The sequence below is a fragment of the Etheostoma spectabile genome, chromosome 6, assembly GCF_008692095.1.
Source record: "Etheostoma spectabile isolate EspeVRDwgs_2016 chromosome 6, UIUC_Espe_1.0, whole genome shotgun sequence".
In the NCBI taxonomy this organism is placed as follows: Eukaryota; Metazoa; Chordata; class Actinopteri; order Perciformes; family Percidae; genus Etheostoma; species Etheostoma spectabile.
The window spans coordinates 15,858,223-15,871,218 of record NC_045738.1 but is presented as its reverse complement, the minus strand read 5'-3'; the positions used below and the strand labels follow the sequence as shown (position 1 = coordinate 15,871,218).

Genomic DNA, 12,996 nt, shown 5'->3' with positions numbered 1-12,996 from the left:
CTGATCGAAAGGTTTTAAATCAAAAACGACTTATCATTCCTTTCGTAGTAAGGTTACAACGACCTAAAAACTCATTTTCATCCAAAAAAACCGCCTGATCTGGAGAAATAACATTGTTCTCTACGAGCAGCCGGTGGAGAGACGGCAGCGAGACGAGGGCTAGGGACCGTCTACAAATTAAAACACCGACTAGAGATACCACAAAAATATTCATTAATTTACTTATTAAATAAGGTAGTGCCTCCATACTTACCTCGATTATTACTTGTGTACTGGTAATTGTACTACAACAGTTATTTATCAAAAATAACCAAAAACACAATTATGTTGAATTTATTTTGCATAAATCATTCAATAGTTATTATAGAAATGCTGATTCAGGTTTCTAAAAAGAATAGACAAATAGATATGGGACTGCTGGTTATACTACAGCAGTTATTTCTCAAAAATAACACAAAACCTAATTTTGGTGAATTTATTTTGCATATATCTTTCAATAGTTATTATAGGAAATGATGATTCAGGTCTCTTAAAGGAATAGACGTAGAGGTGGATCCCTGCTGGTTATACTACAACAGTTATTTCTCAAAAATATCCATATTTGTAATTTTGGTGAATTTATTTGGCATAAATCATTCAATAGTTATTATAGAAATGCTGATTCAGGTTTCTAAAAAGAATAGACACATAGATATGGGACTGCCGGTTGTACTACAACAGTTATTTCTCAAAAATAACACAAAACCTAATTTTGGTGAATTTATTTTGCATAAATCTTTCAATAGTTATTATAGAAATGATGATTCTGGTCTCTTAAAGGAATAGACGTAGAGGTGGATCCCTGCTGGTTATACTACAGCAGTTATTTCTCAAAAATATCACAAAACCTAATTTTGGTGAATTTATTTTGCATAAATCATTCAATAGTTATTATAGAAATGATGATTCAGGTCTGTTAAAGGGCTAGACACATAGAAAGACCCCTGCTGGTTATACTACAACATTTATTTCTCAAAAATACCCATATTTGTAATTTTGCATAATTCATTTTGCATAAATCTTTCAATAGTTATTATAGAAATGATGATTCAGGTCTGTTAAAGGGCTAGACACATAGAAAGACCCCTGCTGGTTATACTACAACAGTTATTTCTCAAAAATAACACAAAACCTAATTTTGGTGAATTTAATTTGCATAAATCTTTCAATAGTTATTATAGAAATGATGATTCTGGTCTCTTAAAGGAATAGACGTAGAGGTGGATCCCTGCTGGTTATACTACAACAGTTATTTCTCAAAAATAACACAAAACCTAATTTGGTGAATTTATTTGCATAAATCTTTCAATATTTATATAGAAATGAGATTCAGGTCTGTTAAAGGAATAGACACATAGAAAGACCCGGTGGTTACTACAGCAGTTATTTCTCAAAAATATCCATATTTGTAATTTTGGTGAATTTATTTGGCATAAATATTCAATAGTTATTATAGAAATGATGATTAGGTCTCTTAAAGGGCTAGACACATAGAAAGACCCCTGCCGGTTATACTACAACAGTTATTTCTCAAAATAACACAAAACCTAATTTTGGGTGACTTTATTTTGCATAAATCTTCAATAGTATTATAGAAATGATGAATCTGGTCTCTTAAAGGGCTAGACACATAGAAAGACCCCTGCTGGTTATACAAACAGTTATTCTCAAAATACCCATATTTGTAATTTGGTGAATTTATTTGGCATAAGTCATTCAAAGTTATTATAGAAATGATGATTAGGTCTGTTAAAGGACTAGACACATAAAGGACCCCTGCTGGTTATACTACAGCAGTTATTTTCTCAAAATACCATATTTGTAATTTTGGTGAATTTATTTGGCATAAATCATTCAATAGTTATTATAGAAATGCTGATTCAGGTTTCTAAAAGGAATAGACACATAGATATGGGACTGCCGGTTGTACTACAGCAGTTATTTCTCAAAAATAACACAAAACCTAATTTTGGTGAATTTATTTTGCATAAATCTTTCAATAGTTATTATAGAAATGATGATTCAGGTCTCTTAAAGGGCTAGACACATAGAAGGACCCCTGCTGGTTATACTACAGCAGTTATTTCTCAAAAATATCACAAAACCTAATTTTGGTGAATTTATTTTGCATAAATCATTCAATAGTTATTATAGAAATGAAGATTCAGGTCTGTTAAAGGGCTAGACACATAGAAGGACCCCTGCTGGTTATACTACAGCAGTTATTTCTCAAAAATATCACAAAACCTAATTTTGGTGAATTTATTTTGCATAAATCATTCAATAGTTATTATAGAAATGATGATTCAGGTCTGTTAAAGGGCTAGACACATAAAAGGACCCCTGCTGGTTATACTACAGCAGTTATTTATCAAAAATGTCCATATTTGTAATTTTTGGTGAATTTATTTGGCATAAATCATTCAATAGTTATTATAGAAATGCTGATTCAGGTTTCTAAAAAGAATAGACACATAGATATGGGACTGCCGGTTGTACTACAGCAGTTATTTCTCAAAAATAACACAAAACCTAATTTTGGTGAATTTATTTTGCATAAATCTTTCAATAGTTATTATAGAAATGATGATTCAGGTCTCTTAAAGGGCTAGACACATAGAAAGACCCCTGCTGGTTATACTACAGCAGTTATTTCTCAAAAATATCACAAAACCTAATTTTGGTGAATTTATTTTGCATAAATCATTCAATAGTTATTATAGAAATGAAGATTCAGGTCTCTTAAAGGGCTAGACACATAGAAAGACCCCTGCTGGTTATACTACAGCAGTTATTTCTCAAAAATATCCATATTTGTAATTTTCGGTGAATTTATTTGGCATAAATCATTCAATAGTTATTATAGAAATGATGATTCAGGTCTCTTAAAGGAATAGACGTAGAGGTGGATCCCTGCTGGTTATACTACAACAGTTATTTCTCAAAAATATCACAAAACCTAATTTTGGTGAATTTATTTTGCATAAATCTTTCAATAGTTATTATAGAAATGATGATTCTGGTCTCTTAAAGGGCTAGACACATAAAAGGACCCCTGCTGGTTATACTACAGCAGTTATTTATCAAAAATATCCATATTTATAATTTTGGTGCATTTATTTGGCATAAATCTTTCAATAGATATTATAGAAATGATGATTCAGGTCTCTTAAAGGGCTAGACACATAGAAGGACCCCTGCTGGTTATACTACAACAGTTATTTATCAAAAATACCACAAAACCTAATTTTGGTGAATTTCTTTTGCCAAAATCATTCAATAGTTATTATAGAAATGATGATTCAGGTTTCTAAAAAGGCTAGACACATAGATATGGGACTGCTGGTTATACTACAGCAGTTATTTATCAAAAATAACCAAAAACATAATTTTGGCTCCTTACTTTCGCAATATTTATTGTTTTCCTCTACAGTCCCTGACAAAAGTCCTGTTGCTTGTGTACAAATTGACCTGAAGTGCCGCTGAAATACATTTCTAATCAAGATTTATTTACAAGAAATGGCTCATTTTAATCCCAACAGCTTTTGTAATAATGTTTCAGTGCAAAAAGAAACTGTCAAAAAGTTTCTAATATCACCGCTTGGTAAAGCCCATTGAGTCCATTTTTGCAAAGCATAAGTGTTGTCGCTTGTCATATGAGCTTCACCTGGGACTAATATGGATCAATCAGGTCTCAGGTGTGTATAAAAACAACCCCAGTACACTAGACCTTCACATCAACGCAACTAGACCTCTGCAAACATGCCTAAGATTCACCCTGAGACTAAGTTGGATATCAAGGGCTGAAGACCAGATCCACTGCTGATGTGGCAGACACCTTCAATGTGTCTCAGCGTCAAGTACAGAGGATTAAAAAAAACATTTGAAGACACTGGAGATGTTTTTGACAAGCCCAGGTCAGGCAGACCCCGCAAGACAACTGCTCGAGAGGACCGTTTGTTGGCTTGAAAATCCAAGGCCAGCCCATTTTCCACTGCAGCAGAGCTCCACGAGACCTGGTCCCCTGAAGTCCCTGTGTCAACCAGAACGGTTTGATGGATTCTGTCTCGAAATGGCCTCCATGGTGGAATCAGTGCCCAGAAGCCAGCACTAAACAAAACACAATTGAAAAACCGTGTGGCATTTGCCAAGGCCCACAGCCTGCTAAAAGGATGGACGCTGGAGAAGTGGAAGAAAGTGGATTTTTCAGATGAATCTTCTGTTGAATTACACCACAGTTGCCGCAAATATAGCAGGAGACCTACTGGAGCCCGCATGGATCCAAGATTCACCCAGAAAACTGTGAAGTTTGGTGGCGGAAAAATCATGGTCTGGGGTTACATCCAGAATGGGGGTGTGCGAGAGATCTGCAGGGTGGAAGGCAACATCAACAGTCTCAAATACCAAGAAATCTTAGCTACCTCTTATATTCCCAACCATAAAAGAGGCCAAATTCTCCAGCAGGATGGTGCTCCATCGCATACTTCCATCTCCACTTCAAAGTTCCTCAAGGCGAAGAAGATCCAGATGGTCCAGGATTGGCCGGCCCAGTCACCAGACATGAACATCATTGAGCATATGTGGGGTAGGATGAAAGAGGAAGCATGGAAGACCAAACCAAAGAATATTGATGAACTCTGGGAGGCATGCAAGACTGCTTTCCTAGCTATTCCTGATGACTTCATCAACACATGGTCTGGATCCTTGCCAAACCGCATGGATGCTGTCCTTCAAGCTCATGGAAGTCATACAAGATGTTAAATTTGAATCTCACAGCACCACTATTTAATTTGCTGACATATTTTAGTATTTGTAGTAAATTTGTTCAATTTATGTATAGGCGACAAAACTTTTGTCTTGCCAAAATTTGACCTTTCCGTCTTGTTTAAATAATAAATCTTTTTTTAGTGAAACTAATTTATTTCAGTGCATTGAACATCATTTGGGAGGGTTTTAGCTTTTTATGTGAGCTATTTCTTACACCAATTGATTAATTAAAAGTCAGGTTAATAGCAGCTGTTTCTACAAAATAGATAAGCGACAAGACTTTTGTCAGGGACTGTATTACCAGATCTTTATTATTGTCTGTGTTTTCCATTTATTTAATGATCAAATCTCTCACTCCCTTTCGATTTCTTGTCCATATGAGCCACAGCCAATTACGTTTTTTTTTGTATCATCTTGTCAAAATATTTTAATAGAGTTCAGACCAGATTTTGGAGGAATACCCTGTTTCTCGGGTTGTAATCTTAGCACTTTTCATAGTTTTTACCAAAGCTTTAATTCCACCAGCCATTGCCCATAAGCATTTCCCTTGAGCTTTCTTTCCTTTTTTAATTCTCCCCATTGTCTTCACATTTCCTGTAACCTAGGGAAAAGGCAAAGTTAAAACTTTTGTCAGGATAAAGTGAGTTTTAGTAGTAAATTGTAGTTTGTGAAGTAAAATAAGGCTGCCCAATATGTAGAGATACAATTTGCAATTTGCTTAAAAGGTCAAAAGTTCATTATGCAATTTTGTATGAAATAATTTTTGTATTTCACTAATTATATTTTGGGCATTTTCACCTTTTATTTGACAGCTGAATAAATGAAAGCAGAGAGAGAGTGGGAATGACATCCAACAAAGAGCTGCAGGTCGGAATTGAACCCACAGCTGCTACAAGAACTGAGCCTCTGTACATGGGGGCACACGCTCAACCAGTTGAGCTACATAGACACCCCTATATCAAATACTTTTGACAGAACCATCCCCGAAAACTCTTATTCTTCAAGGAAAACAATACACTCTCTGAATGCTATATGTCTGTAATTTGTGCTTCTAAAGTTTAATGAGGCTGTGATTATCCTCAAGGTCACAGTAGGTCAATATATACACACCAAGGCCAAGTTTTTACAAATTCTTTTACAAATGCTTCTTTTGGGTCAAGAATTATAAGGAATGGTTACAATTTGGCTTCTAAAATCATCTTTACCTGTCTTAGCATTACAGTCATATAAAATGTATTCAATTTAAGGACCTGAGTACCGGAAAAAACTAATTACCCAATTTCTACAACGGGTAAATATAACAACAAAAATAACACACTACTTTTTATTACGCAGAGACTCAGTCCTTGTTGCATAATTGTCTGACCTCGAGGACATTTGCTGCATGGCTGGTGAAATTGTCACCCCTTGCACTATTCATTTTATTGGTTAAAAGGGAGTGGACATGCAGCGAGGACATGATCTAATGTGTGATCACTGTAGGAAGAAGTTAATGGACACCCAGCAGCGTATTATATATAATAACAATTAAACGATTTTGGCAAAAGAAATTCACACAAATTAGAAATATGGTTATTTTTGAGAAATAACTGCTGTAGTATAACCAGCAGGGGTCCTTCTATGTGTCTAGTCCTTTAAGAGACCTGAATCATCATTTCTATAATAACTATTGAATGATTTATGCCAAATAAATTCACCAAAATTACAAATATGGGTATTTTTGAGAAATAACTGCTGTAGTATAACCAGCAGGGGTCCTTTTATGTGTCTAGTCCTTTAACAGACCTGAATCATCATTTCTATAATAACTATTGAATGACTTATGCCAAATAAATTCACCAAAATTACAAATATGGGTATTTTTGAGAAATAACTGTTGTAGTATAACCAGCAGGGGTCTTTCTATGTGTCTAGCCCTTTAAGAGACCAGATTCATCATTTCTATAATAACTATTGAAAGATTTATGCAAAATAAAGTCACCAAAATTAGGTTTTGTGTTATTTTTGAGAAATAACTGTTGTAGTATAACCAGCAGGGGTCTTTCTATGTGTCTAGCCCTTTAAGAGACCTGAATCATCATTTCTATAATAACTATTGAATGATTTATGCCAAATAAATTCACCAAAATTACAAATATGGATATTTTTGAGAAATAACTGCTGTAGTATAACCAGCAGGGGTCCTTTTATGTGTCTAGCCCTTTAACAGACCTGAATCATCATTTCTATAATAACTATTGAATGATTTATGCAAAATAAATTCACCAAAATTAGGTTTTGTGATATTTTTGAGAAATAACTGCTGTAGTATAACCAGCAGGGGTCCTTCTATGTGTCTAGCCCTTTAACAGACCTGAATCTTCATTTCTATAATAACTATTGAATGATTTATGCAAAATAAATTCACCAAAATTAGGTTTTGTGTTATTTTTGAGAAATAACTGCTGTAGTATAACCAGCAGGGGTCCTTTTATGTGTCTAGTCCTTTAACAGACCTGAATCATCATTTCTATAATAACTATTGAATGACTTATGCCAAATAAATTCACCAAAATTACAAATATGGGTATTTTTGAGAAATAACTGTTGTAGTATAACCAGCAGGGGTCTTTCTATGTAGCCTTTAAGAGACCAGATTCATCATTTCTATAATAACTATGAAAGATTTATGCAAATAAAGTCACCAAATTAGGTTTTGTGTTATTTTTGAGAAATAACTGTTGGTATAACCAGCAGGGGTCTTTCTATGTGTCTAGCCCTTTAAGAGACCTGATCATCATTTCTATAAAATATGAATGATTTATGCCAAATAAATTCACCAAAATTACAATATGGATATTTTTGAGAAATAACTGCTGTAGTATAACACAGCAGGGGTCTTTCTATGTGTCTATTCCTTTAACAGACCTGAATCATCATTTCTATAATAACTATTGAAAGATTTATGCAAAATAAATTCACCAAAATTAGGTTTTGTGTTATTTTTGAGAAATAACTGTTGTAGTATAACCAGCAGGGATCCACCTCTACGTCTATTCCTTTAAGAGACCAGAATCATCATTTCTATAATAACTATTGAAGATTTATGCAAATTAAATTCACCAAAATTAGGTTTTGTGTTATTTTTGAGAAATAACTGTTGTAGATAACCAGCAGGGGTCTTTCTATGTGTCTAGCCCTTTAACAGACCTGAATCATCATTTCTATAATAACTATTGAAAGTTTATGCAAAATGAATTATGCAAATTACAAATTGGGTATTTTTGAGAAATAAATGTTGTAGTATAACCAGCAGGGGTCTTCTATGTGTCTAGCCCTAACAGACCTGAATCATCATTTCTATAATAACTATTGAATGTTTATGCAAAATAATTCACCAAAATTAGGTTTTGTGATATTTTTGAGAAATAATGCTGTAGTTAACAGAGGGATCATTTACGTTATTCATTTCAGTTATTGATCCCGGAAGTTCGAATGTGCGAATGTCTTTCTAACTTTACCGAAGTTTGTGTGTGTGTGATACAAACAGTAACCTCTATCGTAACGTTGTCTTTGGCATTCTAGTTTCTCATTTTAAGCTGGCTTGTCAACGAACTTCAGAAATACCTATTGCACAAATGACGTTAGAAAGGTATTCACACAGTAGTTACTGTACTATGAGCTAAGCCAGTAAACAGTGTTTACTAACTACTAATAACACCACTACTACTACTACTACTACTACTACTACTACTACTAGCCTACTACTAACACATTAATACAGCTTGACAGGAAGTTAAAACTATGAAAGTGAGAGTAACGTTAAGGAAAAAAATGCCGTTTTACAAACCGATTTGAAACACAATGTACCTCCAGCTGTCATAAGTCAAGCCCGTCCAAACCTCGTCGTTTAGGTGCTATAATGGAAATTGTCACTGCCCAAAGAGTGCAGATTTGAGTCACGCATGCTCAGATGTAAACGGTTTACGTTTATGAAAGTTGTAACTCTTCTGGTAGCTGTGCCAAGAGAAATCTCAATGCATTGTTATGACGCAACCGTTAGCCCATTTTTAAAAAAAAGTCTGCTACGGAGCCATTTCTTTAGAAATAAACAATGCACAAAAATAGTCTTGAAACGCTTCAGATGTAAAGTTATTCACTGTCAACGTGGCGCCAAAATGAATGGCAGTCAATGGGATGCTAACGGCAGATGATGGCTTCGTAGCATTAAAATGGCGCCGTGGGAGCTACGCTTAGAGAGGAGAGGCTTAACCAGGGCTTACCCCCTTGGCAGTGACCAGTGACAGACATAACAGGACTCCTCCCGCCATATATCTACGGTATCGCCAGACGGACGACAGAGGGCGGTAATACAACACTGCAGAGAAAGGCGATAAGAAGTAGCAGAAGAAGAAGCCCCAGTATGTAACAGCTATAGACAGTTAAAGAAAACAACCGGGTAACAACAACAAGCCAAACAGAAACAGGTGACCTGATTTTCTGTAGGGTTTAATAGGTCATATAACGTTAACCTGCATTCACAAATGTAACACATTTATAATACAAATGTAAGGCTGGTTTCATTCAGTTTTCAGTCGTCAGTGTGTTGAAGTAAATTATCTTGTTCTGAATTATTTCGCCGACGAAATCTTAATGGTAGGCTACGAGCTAGCAGGGAAGCTTCTTCATTAGCTACAACTTAACCTCAAGTTTTTTATAGCTAGCTAACAGTTGTCGACGTGAATGATCAACCTGCAATCTCGCCCCTGGTCATCGAAGGGAAATATACCTGAAAAAGGCATGTAATGTGATTTGTGACAGTAAGTTATTATCTAGTGAGCTTAGCTCCAGCTTTGTTACAGTGTACTGCCAGCATTATAAATGTGGTAAAAATAAGGAAATTCATTACCAAGGGAAAAGTGAAAAACCTTGAGGTACTCTCAATCAATAACTTTATTGCTGCCAATTTGGTTTGCAGACAGATGATATCAAGACACAGTTAACATTAAACCAAAGTCAGAATAAAAAGGATACAGTGTGAATCCACGAGTAAACCCAATTAACCCAGATACCCAAAAAATCAAGAAGCTGAACAATTCTCCAGTCTGGCTAAGAAACAATAGGGGTGAAACAGGTCTATTGCCAACACACAAGGGATGTTTTAGTCATTTTAGTGTAATCAGCTGCAACCCAAAAGAATTAACCACATCTCCTATTCTTAAGCTCCATGAACAATAGATATTCAGAGCTGTAACCAACGTAGCCCTAATAATTCCCTTGCATCATTGCCAACACTACATAGTCTTTTTTTTAAGCTTATTTGTACTAGTTGTTGCCTATTCAATTACATGACGGATTCTTGACAAAAAGGTGTACTTTGTTATTTCTGTAATATATCTCCTACCTGACAGACTAAGTAACCTTTCTTTCAAAGATCATTTATTAACTAGTCGGCTTTTTTAACTTTTTCTTTTCTTATCCACAGGAGTGTACCAGAAATGAGTTGCACTTTCCACCTCCTGGTTTCCCGCAGTGACTTCTACCATGGCGGGTTTCTGCTCTTTTCTCGACAGTCTATGTTGCCCAGAATGCTCAGTTCCAAGCCCCAGATCAGCCGCAGCCTACAAGAGAGCTACAGGCTGTTGCAATTGCCTGACGAGGGACATGAAAGTCCTGCTCAGGTGAAAGAGGCATACTTGCGCCTCGCCAAGCTTTACCACCCAGACTCTGGGGCTCCGACTGCAGATGCAGTGCTGTTTGCTCGTGTTGAAGAGGCCTATCGTGCTGTGCTGGCACATCAGAGCAAGACCAAGCAACCTGATGAGGGGAAAGAAGTGGAAGATGAGGATAAGTCCAGAGGTACAGCATTTCCACACAGACACTACCTCAGTTACGAGGGTGTGGGTTTGGGCACGCCCAGCCAGCGTGAGCGTCAGTACCGGCAGATTCGCATCGACCGGGCATCTGAGCAGGTTTTGAACTACCGTCAGAGGGAGCATGAGAGGGCTGCCGCTGCAGAAGGGATGCTTGTGGAGCGGGATGTACGTCAGCGCAGCCGAAAGATCAGGATCACCCAGGCTGTGGAACGGCTTGTGGAGGACCTGATCCAGGAGTCCATGGCCCGAGGAGACTTCAGGAACCTGAGTGGCACTGGAAAGCCCCTTAACAAGTTTGAGCACAATCCATACGCTGATCCTATGACCCACAACCTTAACCGCATCCTCATAGATAATGGTTACCAGCCACCCTGGGTCGTTACTCAACGAGACATCCGAGAGACCACTGCACAGATCCGAAACAGGTTATTAGAGGGGAGGGCCAGGCTCGGCGACCCCATGACCCCCAAAGAGAACAGCCAATGGGAGCAACTGTGTGCATCTGTAGCGGAGGAGTTGGTGAAACTTAACAAGACAGTGGACAGTTACAACCTCATCGTACCGATGCTCAACATGCAAATGGTTCACTTCAGTTTGTCACGAGAGATTGACCGTGCTGTGAAGGGTGCCTGTCAACACAGACTGGACCAGCAGAGAGAGAGAGAAAAGGAGAGAGATAGGAGAAAGGAAGAGAAAAAAAGAGCGAATGCAGAAACTATGCCTAAAAACACCAAACAGGGCCTAATGTATTGGATGAAGCATGTGCTCAGATTAAAACACTAGAACTCTGAATCTAAGAGAGCAGAAAAATTATTTGAGATAAGTGTTTAATTAGTTTGCACTCAAACCAATCATTACAGTCCAAAGGGCAACCATTTCAGACAGACCTGTTCACCTGCTTTTTTTCTAAACACTCTGAATCAAAGTCAGGGACAATGGTGCCATAGATTTAACTCTGTGTTACTACTGTTATTGTCCAGATATGCAGGATTGTCATCAGGTGTTTGTGGAAGAGCAGTGTTAACTGTAAAGTGTGAGAAACAGCACGTGTTGATTACTAAACTTAGAGCATGAGACAATTTGAGGATCCAAGTGTTTCTGTGAAATTTCTGATCAGAAAATTTAAAAAAAAAATCTTGTGTTACAGAGTTTTACATTTTTGAATGTGAGAAATGTTTAAATAGCTGAATGTCTCGTTCTAGTCTGGCAGCTGCTCCAGCGTTGCGGGGTTGCAGATGACGATGGGCTCTTTTCTGCCGGCTCCATTGCTTGCAGCTTCCCCGTGCAGAGCTTGAGCCACGGCCCTGGGCGGAGTAATTACCTTGGTCCAGTCGTGGGCAATGTACTGGTGGTACGGATCATGAGAGCTCTCCAGCTTCTTGGAGCGAATGTAGCTGAGCATGATGCCGAATGTGAAGAAGCTGAACATGCCAACCACCAAGATGATATACATCATGCCCTGAGACTGAGCGTGGGCCCGGGCTCCAGTCTGCGCAGCCGGCTGGGTAGTGTAGTTCTGAGGTATCTGCGGAGACAGTATACTGGTGCTGTTGAGGCAGTGCTGCAGGAAGGAGAGCAGGAGCGACTGCAGCTCTGTTGCGTTGATGTGTGACATCGCTGACCTCTGCTGGATGCTCAGCAAACTGCAACTGAGGAGGAAGAGACGTAAGCAAAAGATTCATGTCAACGTAAAGATCACTTTATTTCTGCATAAATTACACAATTTCACTATTGCATTAAGTAGCTTAATTAATAACTGAATGATTACTGCAAACCTGCCTAAGCAGTGAAAGAGAAAACAGACAAACAAGAAAAAGATGATTTCTGAATGGCAGATCACAAGTTAAAATATTTGACATGTTTTCCTTCAAAATAGACTTTGATAGAATGAGAGCATATTAAGACAGCAGAAAAAGTAAGAAGCATAATAATCAAGAATGGGACTATGTCAGAGTGAGAAAAATGAACCACATCTTACAGTGATTTTCAATAAAACCCATGTGTCCAGAATTAATAAATGAGTATTGAGTGACATTCTAGAATGTCGTCATTTGTCGTCATTATACATAAAATATATTCTTTGACTCCTACCCAACAAACAGGAGCTTGAATGCTGGGTACACATCCTTTCTGAGTTAGTTCTGATGTTAGGAGAGTGGAGGTAAGGTAATATCCAGCATATAAATGGATTCCAACAAATTATACATGCACATAACTGTTCAAGCTTTGTTCTGTAGAACTAAAAACCTACCTTTTCAGTGATCTGGAATAAATTCCTGCCGTGGTTAGCATCAGCAAGTCAGGTATCTCCTGTAGAACTAGAAGCAGCTGGGCT

The 12,996-nt window shown here is 37.3% G+C and overlaps 2 protein-coding genes across 6 annotated transcripts in view; one reads left to right on the top strand and one right to left on the bottom strand.

Moving 5' to 3' along the window:
• Positions 1-8,760, bottom strand: part of LOC116691180 (PYD and CARD domain containing) — a gene marked incomplete at its 5' end in the record, with an annotated part of 35,180 nt that extends 26,420 nt beyond the window's left edge. Inside the window, 1 exon segment of one of the 2 annotated variants that reach the window (XM_032518565.1) lies at positions 8,636-8,760. 2 annotated transcript variants of the gene reach the window in all.
• Positions 8,761-9,076: 316 nt separating this feature from the next.
• Positions 9,077-12,695, top strand: dnajc28 (DnaJ (Hsp40) homolog, subfamily C, member 28). 4 transcript variants are annotated; one of them, XM_032518567.1, is made up of 2 exons: positions 9,077-9,272; positions 10,271-12,695. In XM_032518567.1, exon 2 carries the CDS (start codon positions 10,284-10,286, stop codon positions 11,442-11,444), a length of 1,161 nt encoding a protein of 386 aa, XP_032374458.1. In that variant the 5' UTR covers positions 9,077-9,272; positions 10,271-10,283; the 3' UTR covers positions 11,445-12,695. The 4 variants fall into 4 exon arrangements, with proteins under 4 accessions (XP_032374458.1, XP_032374461.1, XP_032374460.1 ...); XM_032518570.1 differs by having other exon boundaries at positions 9,097-9,206; XM_032518569.1 differs by lacking the exon at positions 9,077-9,272 and adding an exon at positions 9,289-9,583.
• The last annotated feature ends 301 nt before the right edge of the window (positions 12,696-12,996 follow it).